At 43.6% G+C, this 17,185-nt stretch overlaps 1 protein-coding gene across 2 annotated transcripts in view; it reads left to right on the top strand.

The window, feature by feature from the left end:
• RTN1 (reticulon 1) overlaps nt 1-16,899 on the top strand; it is a 278,817-nt gene extending 261,918 nt beyond the window's left edge. For both annotated transcript variants that reach the window (XM_012807983.1, XM_012807984.2), the window contains 6 exons: nt 5,153-5,360; nt 7,259-7,397; nt 8,775-8,844; nt 10,009-10,055; nt 10,137-10,195; nt 16,110-16,899. In XM_012807983.1, the coding sequence (XP_012663437.1) occupies nt 5,153-5,360; nt 7,259-7,397; nt 8,775-8,844; nt 10,009-10,055; nt 10,137-10,195; nt 16,110-16,152 (566 nt within the window). In that variant the 3' untranslated portion in view covers nt 16,153-16,899. The remainder of the gene's footprint in view (nt 1-5,152; nt 5,361-7,258; nt 7,398-8,774; nt 8,845-10,008; nt 10,056-10,136; nt 10,196-16,109) is intronic.
• The last annotated feature ends 286 nt before the right edge of the window (nt 16,900-17,185 follow it).

Here is a 17,185-nt window from a genome sequence, read left to right as displayed (position 1 = left end):
CATTTTTAGTAAACTGTCTGAATGCTGAAGCCACTATTGGGTCCTTTAAATAAATTTGAAGTAGTTTCCCAAAACAAAAATATTTGGACTGCAGCAAAGGGCTCTCTTTCTAGAAATTTGACACAGGATTTCATTTCCATTGAGCTGTTAATTCAAACATTGGATCATTCTTTTATTTTTCTTTTCTATTAATAACTGGATCCTGAAAATGAGGGGAGTACTGGTTTCAACATTTGGTATTAGGATTCTTCAAATCTGCTCATTCATCTGGGACTGAGTTTGTGCTGAGACACTTCCCAGCAGGCTGCCACCTGTGCTTCTGTACTTGTGGTTCAGGGACTAAGATTAAATCACCAAGTTCAGTCCACTTACCAGATTGGTAAAATGCACTGATCTCTCATTTCAAAGCCAATGTGTTCTTCCCAAATGTTTTAGCAAAGTCACTTTAATTTTATAATTGGCAAAACCATATAGTCCTGTACCTGTCCTAGTTTATATGCTTAGTGATACACACTCAAATGTGTAAACTCTCTCCTGCTTTTCTGCATTAAAAGCATATTAAAAGAGAATAATTATTTACATTTTATCATACCCAAAGGGGCCACCTAGGGTAATTTGTTCCAGTTACAGAGTTACTTATATTTTTCTTGCTTGGGTTCTAAAGAAACTTTATTCAAATACCTGCCTTTCTGGATCTGGTGCTATAAAGCTTCCTACACAAGTTCACATCATTCTAAGAAAAAATAAAATGTGAAACATTGGCATTTGCACAGTACATTTGGAACACAGAAGTTTTCTTGTCTAACCCCAACTTCGTCACCTCCTACCCTTCCCTCTGAATCATCAGAACTTCGGGTTGTGCTAGCAGTGTGACCACACGTGGCCATTGCCATCTTCCCAGCCTGCCAGTCCCCCACTGTCTGGTCGTCATTCCCAGCCTAAGCCCCAGGATTGTTCATTTTAATTCTGTCCTCTTGGTTCTTCGAAGCCTCTAACCATGCTCCTTGCGCCAGTTCACAGCCCTGGGTCACCTGCGAGTGATGAGAACACCCAGCATCTACCCCAAGGACTATGTCCACTAGAAACTCAGACTCTCCTTACCTTTTATCAGTCCTCTGATTCCTTCTGGAATCTTTATTGGATTTTTTAAGACTAGTGCTGTCCAGTAGAAATACAACGTGAAACACATAGATATTATTTAATAACCTGGAACTTTCTAGTAGCCACATTAAAAAGTAACCTGAAACAAGTATAATTAACTTTGATTATATATTTTACTTCATCCAAGATATCTAAATGTATTAGACTTTTGACATAAAATAAGTATAAGAAACACTAATGAGATAGTTTGCATCCTTTTCTGTATGGCATCTGAGGTCCAGTATGTTGTTTGCACGTGCAGACACCTCGTGTGGCACTGGCCACATTTCAGGAGCTCCGTGGCCGTACGTGGTTCCTCACTACTGTCTTGGACAACAAGGCCTTAATGTTCCCTTGTCACTTCAAGTCCTACCTCTAACCTCCTCCGTCTCCGGAAGACCTCATGACGTATTTTCCAGGGAAAATTCAAGTTAATTTCCCTCAGGTCGCTCTATGCTTCCACCTCAACATATATACAGCCACCCTCACAACTTCCCAAAATGTCTCTCCTTTCTTTGGAAAGAAAGACCTTTGGCTAATCCCACTTCCCCCACTCTGGCTTTGCTGAGACTTTGCTTAATCCAGTATCTCCACTTTCCAGAATCTTCACCCTCCCTTCCCACTGACATTCCCAGGCTTTGCCCAGCCTAGAGGTTCACTTGCTGCTGCTTCCCCCCAGGCTACCACCTTCTTCATTATTTTGACTTGCCGCCACGGCCCCCCTGCCAGCCCCTCGCACTAGGGATTCCTTCCCCTCTGCTCCTAACACTGCTCTCTCCAACTTTACGGTGACTTCCAGCCTCAGGCCCAGCGGCCCTTTCTTAGTTCTTCCCTGCTGCCTCCACAGCACCCCTCCCTCCAGCTTGCCCCTTCTTCTGGGCAGTTTCCTTCTCCTTGGCAGCTGTAACCTACATATTGTGACACTCTCAGAAAAGACTCAGGACAGTCTTTTCTAAAGCCTGGCTATTCCTTTCCTTCTCCAGCTGTGGTCTCATCCTAAGCTGCATCCTGTAGCCTCCCTTTGAGTTTTTATCCACCCTCAGGCTTCAGTCATCATTTCTACTCAGAAGACGCCCAAGCCTAAGTCTGCTGCCATCCCTGCGTTTCCAACTGCCTGCTCATCTGACGATCATTGGACACGTTGTATTAAGGACCATTTTAACTATGACAAAGCCTAAAAATAAATCATTTAACTTCCAGGCTTTTAAAAAAATTAGTAAGTATTGTATATAATTGTCAGCCACATCTCATCTGCGGTCCTTACCCCATCTCAGTCCCAGGCTGTGTCAAAATGTCCTGCTTCAGCATCATCATGTCAGAATCTGGAGGTTTGAAAACAGGTGTCTGCTTTTCCCCAAACCAGTTCACCCTCAGATTTTCTGCTTTTGTCAGTGATACTCAATCAGCCAGCTTTGAAATGTGGTTTCCACCCTTAATTAGCCCTGCCTGCCTCTTTCTCCCACAGCTAATTAATCACCATTCTTGTCAACTAATCCCTTATAGTAAATCCTTCCTCTTACCCACCCCATCCCATTTCCTTGGCACTTAGCTCACCACATTCACAAGCCATCCAGGTCCTCTCTCTACATCAATTCCAGCACTAGGCCTTCCTCAAACTCAGCTTTTCCCACCTACAATACAAGATATATTGATTCAGCATTTGTTTAAGTTGAAGGTCCAATCTTTGCAGCCAGACTTTTAATTCCTTAAAAGCAGAAACAAAATCTTATGATTTCTTCATTCCTGCACTGAGTAGATAATAGATCAATAACTGTTCACTATTGATAATGACTTTTCACTTGAAAAATTTCCCTTTAAACATCTAGTTCCGAAAGCAGTTTCAAATATAATCAGGTTGCCTCCAATTAATTTTCCATAACTCCCAAGGATATTGAGCATGTAATATAAGGCAGCAACTATTGTGTTTGGTAAAAAGAATCAAATTTTAGAATTTGATTTTGTTTTTCCTACTAAGTAGTCAAGATACAAGTTCTCTAACTTTTCACTTCTTCACCTGTTATAAGCCTATCTAACGGAGCTTAGTGTGAGGTTTAAATGAGATACTATATGAAAATGCTTTGGGCATTTCAGAATCTATGTAAATTTATAATCTTGTCATAAAGTACCCAGAATCAATAGCCAATTTGTTTAAGATAGCAATTCTTTTTTTAGCCTCTTAATTAGAAACCTCCTGCAATCTTGGCGAGTTGATTGAAAGTCCTGCTTGGGGGTGACTCAACACCAGGCTCTTGTTACTAATACTTTCTGCCCACAGTTTCTTCAAGGAAGCTGGAACCTGGTCCGTACCATTCATAGGCTTTTGGAACAGGTATCTTGGCAGCCAAGATTTGGATAGCTTTTCTACAGGGCATATCTTTTATTTCTTTTTCTTTTTCTTCAGCGTCTCATTTTGTTGCTTTCTGTAGAGTGATATGTTATCATAGCTCACAGTAATTTAAGGTCTTGGGCTCAAGCAATCCTCTTGCCTCAGCCTCCCAAGTAGCTGGGACTACAGGCACCCACTACAACACTATTTTTAAAGACAGGGTCTCACCCTTCCTTAGGCTGGTCTTGAACTCCTCAGCTCTGGCAATCCACCCACCTCGGCCTCCCAGTGTGCTGGGATTATACCTGTTAGCCACCACCCCTGGCCTGGGCATACCATTTTTAACAGGCATAAAGCATTTTACTTAGGGGAGATTCACTTGAAAATAGGCAATGCTATCTCTGCTGTGTCTGAAAACTGCTTGTGGATCCCACTGTGCCCCTTCATGTCCCCAGGTGAGTGCACTGCCCTCCCTAGCACTAAGGAATCCCCTTTAGGACAAATCACACTGTCCCATAATAATGTGTTTGTTTACAAATGTGTCTGCCAGGTGAGTCTGTGGACTTCATAACACAGATTACAAGTTATTTCTCATTCTTTTAATCTTGTGAGTATGTTTATTACAATTTGTTTATTTGTATATTCTTGCCATCTAGCACAAAGCCTGGCACTTACTTCTTGCTCAGTAAATGACCAAAGGGGAAGAGGTAACACTTCAGATAATGCTCATGTCTCCATCGCCTTTTGATTCTCCGGTAGCCCTCCCTGCACAAAAAGAATAACAACTGACGGTCCCAAAGACCTTTAGCCACACGGCCCTGGATGAGGCCACCAGGAACCTGATTTGTTGTCTCCAATCCCCTCAGCTCCAGGAGGAGCGGGGCCTTTTTGGTGACCCTTCTTCTCCCACTTCTGACTAGTGCCCTCAGGGTCACTGCAGGTCATGACCTTCAGAAGATTCCTCTTCTTCCCCTGAAAAGGATTGTATATGTTTGTTTGTAAGTTGAAAGAGAGAAATAACTGAATGGTGAAAGATGGGGTGGAGATTTTAAGGCTTGCATTTCAGGATGTTAAATTGCAGGCTGTAAGCAAACAGAGCCCACTGTGCAAAATGGTTTACTACAACCTGTGGCTTTCCTGACTCAGCCACTGGCCCCTGGGCTCTGCTCTCATTTTGGAGTCAGGCTGGATCTTTGTCGGGGTGGGTCTCCCAGGTCTTCCTTTATGCCTTCAGGTATGACACTCTCTGACACATCTGTTCTCACCGTTACTACTCTCCCCCAGCTGTGGGAGCATGGGAGGACCGCCCTATATACCTGTAGGCCACCACTGAGACATAAAGTTGTCGGCAGGGCGTGGGGATGCATGCTTAGTGCCAACCAAAAGGGAACAAATACTTTGTATTTTCAAGTTTTTCCAAAGTCACATAATTCATGCCACTCTGTAGCCAGTGTCACCCACAGAGATGTGGTCTCCAGAGACTCAACAGTGTTTTCTGGGAATGTGAACTGTCCTCAGGACAGAAAAGCTCCTTCCAAGCTGCAGTGGGGTGACAGGATGTGCCCTCTCCCTAGCACATGCCTGCTCTCTGGCATGAGGACTCCAAATGCCTCACATTTGGAGGTGAGATGGGGGCAGCTCGCTCGTGGGTGCCGGACTTCAGCGATGCTTTGTCCCTCCCCACAGCTATTGACCTGCTGTACTGGCGGGACATCAAGCAGACGGGCATTGTGTTCGGGAGCTTCCTGCTGCTACTCTTCTCGCTGACACAGTTCAGCGTGGTGAGCGTCGTGGCCTACCTGGCCCTGGCTGCCCTCTCAGCCACCATCAGCTTCCGCATCTACAAGTCTGTTCTACAAGCTGTGCAGAAAACTGACGAGGGCCATCCTTTCAAGTGAGTGCACCGCCAGCCCCATGTGGCCCTTCCCTGGCTCCCCCCGCAGCCTCCATTTCAGCCCCAATGCCTGGTCCTGTCTCTCTGAGACCACAGTCTCCCCCCAACACCCTGCTTTTGAGTATCTAACATGTTCAGTGAATGTCTGAACAAATTCAGTTATCCTTACTCTAACATTTACTGTTTTACTGAGTTTTTATAATTTAATTACTACTAATGGCAATCACAATCTTTTATAGGTAAATAATACTTTATAATTTAATGAGTGTTTTAACACTCCTTACCAAATACTCCCAACTTTATGAGTAAGGCTGGACAGGAAACTTTTACAGATGAGAAAACTGAGGCTCCCAGAAGTAACAGCATGCCCAAGATCATGAGCCAATAAACATCACAGAGCCAGGACTAGGGTGCTGGGATTTTTACCTCTATGCTTTCTCTGGAAATTTAACAGCAAAAGGCCAGCCTTCTGGAGGGGCACAGGGTTCATTCATGAACAGTCTTATCAATGTACAGTACAGAGGAGGAGATGTGAAAATAAAAGGGCAGTCTACTAACTGAGAGGGCATATGAAATGTGGCAGAGAGAGGTGTTAGCACTGCCAGCTGCTATGACAAAATAGCATAGATTGAGCAGCTTTTAAACAACAGAAACTTAATCCCCACAGTTCTAGAGGCTGGGAAGTCCCAAGTGAAGGGCCAGCATGGGCAGGTCCTGGCGAGGGTCTCCTGGGTGCAGACCACTGGCTTCTTGCTGCAGGGAGGAATGCAGAGGCTCCCGCAGGCCTCGTTTGTGAGGGCATCAGTCCCATTCATGAAGGTTCTGCCCTCAAAAGCCCCACTTTCTTTTTTTTTCAGTTTTTGGCAGGGTCCAGGTTTGAACCCACCACCTCCAGAATATGGGGTTGGTGCCCTACTCCTTTGAGCCACAGGCACTGCCCAAAATCCCTACTTTCTCACCATCATCTTGAGGATCAGGATTTCAACATGTAACTTCTGGGGGACACAAACGTTTAGTCCTTTTCACTCCCTAGAACTGAAGTCAAGTCAAGCGAATGGGCTCTACTCTCTCATCCCAATTCCCAGAATTAAGTAAGCACTTCACAGACTCTGAGGGGTCCTCTAGGTAGATAACGGTGCTGTCTAACAGCAGGAGTGGGAGGAAGAGGGGACTGAGGAAGAAGGGGGGGCTGTTTGGGGGCATGGCCAAGTGGGAGGAAGCGTAAGCTGGGTCGATACTTACATGTGTATTTGTATTTTATATATTTGTATTCTTATGCAAATACATTGCATATTATATAATTTACCTATCCAAACATTAAATTTAACCATTTTAATACATGAAAACATGATTGCTAAAAATACCATGCAATAGAGCCAGTGAGGGTTTTGATACGGTGCCACTCACTTGCATCTTCAGTGTTCTATGCATAAATCTGAAAGTAAATTTCAGAATTTAAACATTAATGTTTAGAGTTGGGATGAGAAACAATAATTGGTAGCTAGGATTTTTAAATATCTCAACCATTTAAAACAGATAATCCACCTGCAGGAGTCCTGTATGGGGACTTCAGCAAATGAACTGATTTCTGCATTGATTTTTCTCTGGTCCCAGTTGGTGTCTCTGAATTCCCAGCTCACCCTATAAGCTGTGTCTTTGGTAGACAGCAGACCTCACTAAGAAGCATTATTCCCACATTCCCTAGTGCACTGGGGAAGCAGGGATGTGTGTGCTCTTGTGTGGCCCACGGGCCAGCAGAATCCCCAGAGATGGCCCCGGCCTCGTCGTCAAAGAGAAAGGATGCTTAGCTGTGAAAGGATGCTTAGCTATCACGGGGGTGAGTGGCCTGTCTTTGTGATCACTCTGATAGACACTGTATTGGGACTGTTTGTTGGCAGGGCCTACCTGGAGCTCGAGATCGCCCTGTCCCAGGACCAGGTCCAGCGGTACACGGACTGCCTGCAGCTCTACGTGAACAGCGCTCTCAAAGAGCTGCGGAGGCTCTTCCTGGTCCAGGACCTGGTGGACTCCTTAAAAGTACGGTGCTCTAGTTGCTCACTTTACTGCCCTGAGTTTTGTTTTCCCTGAGGGTATAATGTTATAAACCATCTCATTGTGGAGAGTAAAAGCAAATGCCAATTATATTCTAGAGAATGCCTAGAATAGAAGCATGGAGCTCGTCCAGTCTAATCCCTTCATTCTACAGAAACTGCAGCAGTGGCTCAGAGAAGTTAAGTCACTTGTCTAAGGTTGCCCAGTGAGTCACTGGCAGCGGATCAAACCCAGCTCACAGAGCTTCTGGTTCTCTATACTTTTACAACATGCCAGATTTTCTCTCGTTAACCATTTTCAGTTCCTCAGCCAGTATCCTAAAATTAGTTTTAAAATAAAAATTGAGTGTAGAGAATGTGAAAAACATCTATGCTTCTTCATGGGAAGGAGCTGTGGGTGCTGCCTCGTGAGACCTCCTGGTGTCCTTGCCATCTGAAGGGCCATGGTGTGCCCAGCTCTGGATGCCTAGCTTCTATTCCTGGCACTGTCACTGAATTCTCTGGGTGTCTTTGGAAAGAAAAGCTGCTTTGGCCTCTCTGTAACTTACATGTCAGATCACTGAATCCTAATTCAGGGAGGCCATAAACAGAGTCAGGGGAGTCTGGGCCAGGTTCTTGTGAGTTTTATGACCTCCCAGAGCATGTCCAGGCAGGGATCTTACTCAAAAGTGAGTAAGATCTTACTGAAAAGTGAGAGGCGGGGTCTTGCCTACCAGAATGCTTTGCTGCAATGATGACTTGCTGTGTGATGGCTAAAGGGAGTTCCCGGGGAGATAACGTTACCTTGGTGCCTCGAAAGTAATGTTTGTATTTGGAATATAAAAACTGTGGGTTAAAACATAAGTGGGCAAACCTCATCTGTGAAGAGCCAGATAGTATTTTCAGCTTTACGAGCCACGGGGTCTGCTACACCTGCTCTAATTTGCCACTGGAGCACAAAGCAGCTAGAGACAACCAAGACACTGAGTGCAATGTGACAGTCAAGTTATTGGTGAGCACTGGAAATTGGATTTCAGACCCTCCTACATATCACAAAATATTACTCTTGTTTTGATTTTATTTGACCATTTAAAAATATAAAAACTATTCCGAACTCGTGGGCCCAAACAGGTTAAAGGCCATAGTTTGCTGACCCCTGGCTTACACTATTATTTCAAATCTTATGGTAGAATGCTCCAAAGGGTTCTAAGGGAACTAAAATCTGGATCCTCTTCAGTGATTTTGTGATGGGCTTTACATTCATTTCATTTCCTATTGAAATCATGATGGATTTTGCCTCAATTCTAACTAAGAAAAAGTCCAGGAGGTGAGGGGCTTACTGTGCGGTCCGGCGTCAGGGGCTGACGGGCCTTTCCTTCCCCAGTTTGCAGTCCTCATGTGGCTCCTGACCTACGTCGGCGCTCTCTTCAACGGCCTGACCCTGCTGCTCATGGGTAAGGACAGAGGGGTTGCTCGTCCTCCTCATGCATGGCTCCCCAGACGCTCAGCTTTCAGTCTGTGTTGATAGAGTTCCCGGAACAGGCACCAGAGGTCCCTGAGCGAAGATCATTTCCTTTACCTCCCCGCTCAGTTAAAGACTAACATACACATTATTCACTAATAATGAATTATTAAGTCTGACTTTTTTCCTCAACCACACTGTGTGTGTGTGTGTGGTTGTGTGTGTGTGACTCTGGGTGTGTGTATCTGTGGCTATGGCTGTGTGGGAGGTTGTGTGTGTGTGTCTGCAGCTGTGTATGATTGTGGGGGGGGGCTGTGTGTGTGTATGTGTGTGTGTGACTGTGTGTGTGACTGTGGCTGTATGGGAGGCTGTGTGTGTGTGTGTGTGTGTGTCTGCAGCTGTGTATGATTGTGGGGGGGGCTGTGTGTGTGTATGTGTGTGTGTGACTGTGTGGGGGCTGTGTGTGTGTGACTGTGTGTGTGGCTGTGGCTGTATGGGAGGCTGTGTGTGTGTGTGAGTGTGTGGCTGTGTCTGTGTGGGAGGCTGTGAGTGTATGTGACTGTGTGTGTGTGTGTCTGTGGCTATGGCTATGCTGTGTAGAAGGCTGTGTGTGTCTGTGGCTGTGTATGGTTATGTGGGGGGGGCTGTGTGTGTGTAGTGTGTGTGGCTGTGTCTGTGTGGGAGGCTGTGAGTGTATGTGACTCTGTATATGTGTGTGTGGCTGTGGCTGTGTATGGTTGTGTGGAGGGGGCTGTGTGTTTGGGGGGGGAGTCTGCGTGTGTGTGTCTGTGGCTGTGTATGGTTATGTGTGGGGGGCTGTGTGTGTGCGAGACTCTGTGTGTGTGTGTGTGTGTCCATGGCTGTGGATGGTTGTGTGGGGGGGACTGTGTGGGTGTGGTTCTAACATATCTGCAGTGGCAGCTATGCACAGAGATTCATTTCCATCTTGGGAGGCCAAGATTCTGGGAATAAGGACACAATGGTAAAGGGCTAAGCATCCTTTTGTTTTCCATATGAACTGTCCTGTCATCTTTTACTAGCATGCTGGTTATTCTAAATAATGCCATAATGTCATATAAATGTATAAAAACGTGCCTATATGCTTACTCTTCTTGGTAACTCAGAATCTTACTACTGCATTTGTTTCTCATCCCAGCTGTGGTTTCGATGTTCACTTTACCTGCAGTGTACGTCAAGCACCAGGTAACTGCGGGGTGATGACCACATTCGTGTTAACTTTGACCTCGCGACCTTTGGGTGCTCATCATTTCTCTCTCTTTGTAGGCACAGATTGACCAATATCTGGGACTTGTGAGGACTCACATAAATGCTGTTGTGGCAAAGTAAGTTCCACAGTGCCATTCACAGACAGGAGAGAGACCGTCCCAAGTAGGCACTGAGTGGCCTAGGGAAAAGAGGAAATTGATTTATCATCACTCACTTATTTGAGCCAAATATTCATTCCCCAAGGCATTTGACCTTGTCCTTGAAACATGGGTGAACATTCATCTTATTATTTTAGAAAATAAGGGCTCAAGCGACTAAGGCACCAGCCACATACACCAGAGGTGGCAGGTTTGAATCCAGCCCTGGCCTGCCAAACGACAATGCCAACTACCACCAAAAAAAAAAAAAAAAGTAGCCAGGTGTTGTGGCAGGCGCCTGTAGTCCCAGCTACTCAGGAGGCTGAGGCAAGAAAATCGCTTAAACCCAGGAGTTGGAGGTTGCTGTGAGCTGTGATGCCACAGCACTCTACCCAGGGGGACAGCCAGCTTGAGGCTCTGTCTCAAAAAAAGAAAAAGAAAAGAAAAGAAGTATAAATTTTAAAACTCTCAATTAAATAAAACCCAGTAGCTTATTTCATATTTCATAAGGAATGAGTTTTAATGAATGAATGAATGACACTGAGCTCGATCCAAGGACTGGCCCATGTCCAAAATAAGGTGGAAGAAAGAAGGAATCCTGGTTCATGAAAGTAAAACTAACAGTTCTAGTTGAAATAAAAACAAGTTAACATTTTCAATCTTTTAAATAATAAATAGCACTAACTTTTTAAAACATTAAAAATATTTTAAATTACCTGTATATTTTAAATTAATACCATTTTAACCCAACAAGTGTGTGTAAAGTTGAATTAACACCATTGCTTTTTAAACCTTACTCTTAAACAAACTCCACTTTATGGGTTACTTTCTGTATTAGGAGATAAATGACTTCAGTTTTTACATATCCCTAGCTAACAGGGTCATTAGTTTTCCCTAATTCTGATGTTAATATTTTTGGGTATGTCATCATCAACAATAATAGTTTTCATAGTTTCACTATTATTCAAGATTTTGTTTTAATCAAAAGCTGACCTAATCTTCAGCTACAAACACATGTCACCAAAGGACTAGACTTGTCTGCAGAACCTCCACCACTAAGAATTATCGGCTGGACAAAATGATGGTCAGATTTAAATGGTCAAGAAGGCATTTTAGACAGTCAAAGATATATAATAACAAAATAAATTTAAAAGGACAACCAATTTAGATTAGTGTTCCCTTGATACAAGATCATGTATCATCTGCTTCAGTTCTGAACTGAAGTTTATATGTGTTCTCACTGTACTGTCTACACTGTTTTCTTAAGGTCATTAGGAACTCATTGAATCCCATTGAACTCATTGAATCATTGAATCCCATTAGGAACTCATTGAATCATTGAATTTGGATCTGTAACAGATCTACACCACATTATCAAATGCCTAAAATCATTAGCTCGTACCCAAGTATAACCAATACCTAAAGATATTAACAAATTCAGGATACAATAGTCATTATTTTTGTATTAAGAAATGGCACCACAGCATGGGATAAGACTTGGTAGAACCCAAACCTGGAGACGCCGTTTAAAAATACTAATTTCAAGACTCCACACAGACCTGCAGAATTAGAATTTCTAGGGTTTGTGACCTGGAATTTATGTTTTAATGAGCTCCCTGGGGGACTTTTAGCAGCTGCAGCGTTCACGTACCATAGCAAAGAACACTATAATAGGAGTTTGGAAACTAGAAAACAGACATTCTAGACCTAAGTTGTTCAATACTTAGAGTGGGGATCTTGACAAATCACACCTATTGAGTTGCTTATTTTGTTTGTTTGTTTGGTTGGTTGGGTTTAAGAAGAAGAGAGTACCTGTCGTGTTCTGGATACTCAAACAACGGCACAGAGAAGATAAGGATGAATGCAATGACCGGCTCTAGAAGAGCTCTCAGCCTATTGGTGCACACAGAGCTGTAAGGAAATAACAATTAGATGGTATAATAACTACAGTAGAGTTGTCCAAAGTATCAGGGAGATGAGGAAACAGTTATTCCTTCCTGCAAGAGCAAAATGAAAAACCACTAAGATAAGGGGCATTCGACCTGGTCCTTGAAACATGGGTGAACATTCATCAGGTAGCTGAGGAGGGGAAGGACATCACAAGAGGAGGAGATGATGTAAGCAGAGACAGAGTCATGAAAATGTAAGTCAAGTTCAGGAAGCAATGAGTCAGCCAGTGTGTCTAAAGCCTAAGTGAGAGGAAAGATCACCTAGAAAGAACGTAGAAAGAGAGAGTGGGTAGGTAGTGAATGCTCTGACCCAACAGGAAATGGCGAGCCCTTGATGTTTTCAAGCAGCAGATTGATGTAATCAGAATCTTGTTTTGTGGAGATCACTATGACAATCTGCAGAGAAAACTGGAGAGATGGAGCCCTCGGCTAGGAAGCTGTCATAATTCGACAAAGTGATGAGGACACAGGCCAGTTAAAATGGAGGGGAAAGGGAGACGCAGAGAATATAACAAACATACAAGGTAGTTGTTAAATTTCAATCGGAGGTCAAGGCAGTGAAAATGAATAGAAAGGAAACATGTTGACTATGAGAGCTAACATGGTTTCTATAACTGAGCTTCACACAGAGCTGGCTAGGATCTTCATGGTAGCTAAGACGAAAAGAGAAATTGGTATGTTCTATGGGTCTTGTCAGAAAGGAGGAAATAGCAGTTCTTCTAAAGAATGTATTTTGCCTGGCACTACATTGTGAAGGAAATTTCGTGGTGGCATCTTCTCTCTAACGCTTCTTCAACCTCTGAAATTCTGATTCCATGTTAGAAAAGAACTTGCATCATTTTAGTGGAACAGTTGAGAATATGATCTTTGAAATCCGATTGACTAATTTGAGTCCATTTCTGGCATTTTTAGCTATATGAGCTCATCATAAATGTCATTTATCTCTATGAGCTTATTTCCTTATCTATAAATTAGGAACATTAATACCTTATCTCATAGGGTTGTTGGTGATTAAATGACACACCATCAGTAAAGTATTCTTACTTGGACATAGGGAATGCTCAGTAAATATTAGACAACACCATCATCATCATCATGGATATAGGGACAGTCCCAGACTGGGCCAGGATACCCCAGTGCCACATGCTCATCTGCCCAGAATGACCCTGTCCAGGTCAGTTGACCTTTGTTCCCCAGCTCTAAAATGGGAGCTAATAATCCCTCCTAAGATTTCTTAGAGTTTCATAATGACGAAAGAAGGCTTCAAATTAGAAAAGGCAAAATAGACTTTGTAGAAGGAGCAACAGTTTTAAATGAGACCATAATAAGAAATCTGCTTTCAGTGAATACAGCTCCCTGTGTCCAGGTGAGTTATGTTCTAGATAATAAAGTAGCCTGTGATTTTACCTAGAAGCTCCCTTGTGACCTTGGATAAGTCTCAGAAAATGAGTACCTCCCCCAAACCGAAATTGGACAGGAACTGTCCTGACTTTCAAATGAGAGGAAAGAATAGATTCTAGAAATTACTGTTTGATGAACACCTAATTTCACACAAGGACCTAGCATGAATTAGCCAAACTTGGAGGTACTCAGATAGTTGTCTGTACACTCAGCTGAGGGATCACTGGACTGCTCTAGCTGGTGAGTATTCTTATTTCAGTGGGGTCCGCAACAAGTCTTCCTAGCATCCTTGTGGAGAAAAATGGAGATGTATGGTCCAGATGACAGCATGGTGGGCTGAATAGTAGACCCTAAGGATGTTCATTAATCCATTGGGTCTGGGACAAGGTTTAGTAACGTGACACCTTACAGCTGTTCATCCCATTACTTCTAACCCCATTACTTCCCATGACTACATGAAGACAAATCAAACAGACTTCACAGAGTTGTAGGTGACACACAGCTTGGAGTAAAAGCCAATTCAGAAGATGCAAGCTGAAGATTCAGAATGAATCGAGGAATCTTGAGTCAGCTAGATTGCTGAATTGAAATCAGTAAAATGAAATTAGCAGGGAAAGTCCTATATTTGTGATAGGTTTTTTAAAGCTGGCTTTGCAAGTATGGGGAAGGGTGAATTTCTTGGACATCTGTTCCAGTGTTTAAGCAGGAGTGAGCTGACCACCACTGCACAGGCCTTCTCGTGGCTCCCCTCCTCTCTCTTATCTGGTCCTGTGGTCTCAAAGGCATCTCAGTGGCAAGGGCTCTGACCTCGGGTCTCCAGCCCAGACCCACTCTGCTGAGAAGTAGGTCTGTCCCCTGCTTCTTTGATATTTTCTCTCAGATGTCTCTAGACCAGCAGTTCTCAACCTGTGGGTCACGGCCCACAGGAACTGTATTAAAGGGTCACGGCATTAGGAAGGTTGAGAACCTCTGCTTTAGACGTTTCAGATTTACGTGGCGAAACATCTTGCAGTTCCTGCAGCACCTGTTTTTCCTTCAGTCTTTACTGTCCTGGTAAATAGCAGGATTAATCTGCTTACAGACCCCACAGCAAAGAACTAAAGAATCATCCTTGACTGCACTCCTCTGCCCCTTGCTCTCACATCAAATCCATCATCAGGTGTGGTCAGCCCCATCCCCAAACTGGATCCCCATGCTGTCTGCCTCTCTCTGTTTCCATGCCTACCACCCTGCCTGGGCCACTTGCCACCTGGCACTGGGCTGCCAGGGTTTCCCTCCCTCCATTCATTGCTCCCACTGCCATTTTTTTCACACAGCCACCATGTGTTCTTCTTAAAACAAGAATCAGATCACATCTAAAATCCATCCACAGCTTCCCAGCACACAGAACATTACTACACTCCTCACAAGTCCCAGCGCCACCTGACCTGGGCCTGCCTCTCAGACCCCCCCCCCAACCCACAGTACACCAGCCTCTACTCTTCCTGCCTGAGCTTGGGCTCATTTTAGGCCTGTGCATTTGCGCCTCCCGCCTGAGCGCTTCACACGCAGCTCTGTGCCTGCCAGTGCCTTCCTGTCCTCTGGGGATCAGTTTCTCACATCAGTAGATTTACAGTAGGCACTGCCCTCTTCTACCTCCCCCCCTTCATACCACTTTGCTTTGTTTTGTTTTATGGCACTTATCAGCGTCTGGACTTACCTTATCTTCTTGTTTATTCCTGTCTTCTCAATGCTTAAAGAATGAAAACTCTGGGAAAGCAGCCACTTTTTTCCTTTTGTTGACCCCTGAGTTCTAGCATGTGAAGCAGGGCCTGGCACAGATGAAGGTCTCAGTTGAAATCTGCATGATGAGCTCACAAAGCTTGGAAATCCACAAACACGATCCTTCCAGTATTAACCTACCTTAATATTATTCTGCCATGCTGTGGGAATCACAGAATTTTAGGGGCCTTGAAGATACCTAGTATACACCCACATTTTAAGGGTGAGTCCCTAGGACCAGAAAAGCTCATTATCTGGGCTTGTGTCCCACAGCTGATTAGCAGCACAGCTGGGGCTAGGAACCAAGATTCTGAACTCCAGTTTTGGGTAGTGTGGCTATGTCTGGGGTGAACACAGGCCCCTTTGCTGGCACCGTGCCTGGTTATGTTTGTGTCCCTGGCATGGTCGGTAATAACGCCAAGAATGGAAAGTCCCAGATTGAGTGGTAAACAATCACCCTAACTACATCACAGCTTCTGTAATCCTAAAATGTCAACATGTTCAGCTACCTAAAAAGTTACAATTTTAAAGAACGTGGCTTTCTTCCAGTTTTCTTTTTTTGTTTTTTTTTTTTTTTTAGTTATTACCCAATTTTCACTTCCCTGTTATTACTTTATATAGAAGAATGTTTATAGACACACATATGTAAAACCTGTAATAGCTCCTAGAGTATTAAGCTGTGTGATCACTTAGCTAATTAAAGCAACAACACATAGTGAATGCATGAAATTGTTGCATTAGTAACACTTGTGAATTACCACCTTTTGATGTTGTCTTTTTAGGATTCAGGCTAAAATCCCAGGAGCTAAAAGGCACGCTGAGTAGACGGATGTCCCACCAGGGACTGGAAACAAACAGGAATGTCTTGAGTGGTAACAGCTCTTCCTACTCGTTACTGCAAATTGATTGTCCCCCCACCCCCATAATCTTAGAGACAAATTTTCAAACAGCTGTTTTTAGGCTGTTCCTGTACTCTTAGGATATTTGAGTCACTTGTGTCAAGCACTAAAGTATAGAGAAAAGTGTATTAAATGTGGTTTTTAATTTTGTGTCGCTACAAAAAGTGCATGATGGTGAGAGCCCACGTTACCTCTCCTCCCCTGGTGTCCTCCTCTGCAATGCTTCTGTAGCTTCTAATGCTCCCCGTGGCTAGGCCTTTCCCGCCGAGTGCACTGACGCAGTAGTGGAACTTGCTTATATGTCCTTGGGTTGCTGGTTGTATTAATCTTTAATAACAATATGTAGAATTGTAGACTGATGTTTTAGCATTTTTCCAACACACACAACGTAAAAATAAAAACAGTCGACTGTACTTATGGTAATCAGTTTTGTATAACTTAAAATAATTAAATAAACAAATAAACCCCAAATAGACATGCAGTACTTTTGTTGTATGGGAATGGTGGGCTGATTTACATGTGTGGTAACTAAAAAGTACCAGCATGTTAACTTTATTACAATTTGTATTAGTTTCTCTGTAGTTCCTAATGGACTCAATTATGGACTCTGGATATTTGCACTTATGTACTTGATACTGAATGCATAAATAAATGTCACTAAATGTAGAAAGTTCTTCCTCTCTTCTCATGCATGGTCTTACTGGAAAATACAAGAGCACCATGGGACAAAGTCACCTGACATTGCAGGCAAGCTGAGACCAAGCGTCCACCTTATTTCTCTCTACAGGGTCAAAATACAACTTGGTTTATGGCTTCTTGGGGTTAATTGATAGAAAACTGAGGAGTAATAACTGGAAAACATTCTTCATATTGTACTCTGGGGGTGGATGCAGTCTTTTTATAGCAATATGCAACACAACACTGGCATGAAACAATTGTGATAGCTTTCGCTCATTATT

The sequence above is a fragment of the Otolemur garnettii genome, unplaced genomic scaffold, assembly GCF_000181295.1.
Source record: "Otolemur garnettii isolate 467f Iridium unplaced genomic scaffold, OtoGar3 scaffold00081, whole genome shotgun sequence".
Classification (NCBI taxonomy): Eukaryota; Metazoa; Chordata; class Mammalia; order Primates; family Galagidae; genus Otolemur; species Otolemur garnettii.
Note: the sequence above shows the minus strand (reverse complement) of the source record. Positions and strands in the feature narration are given on the sequence as shown.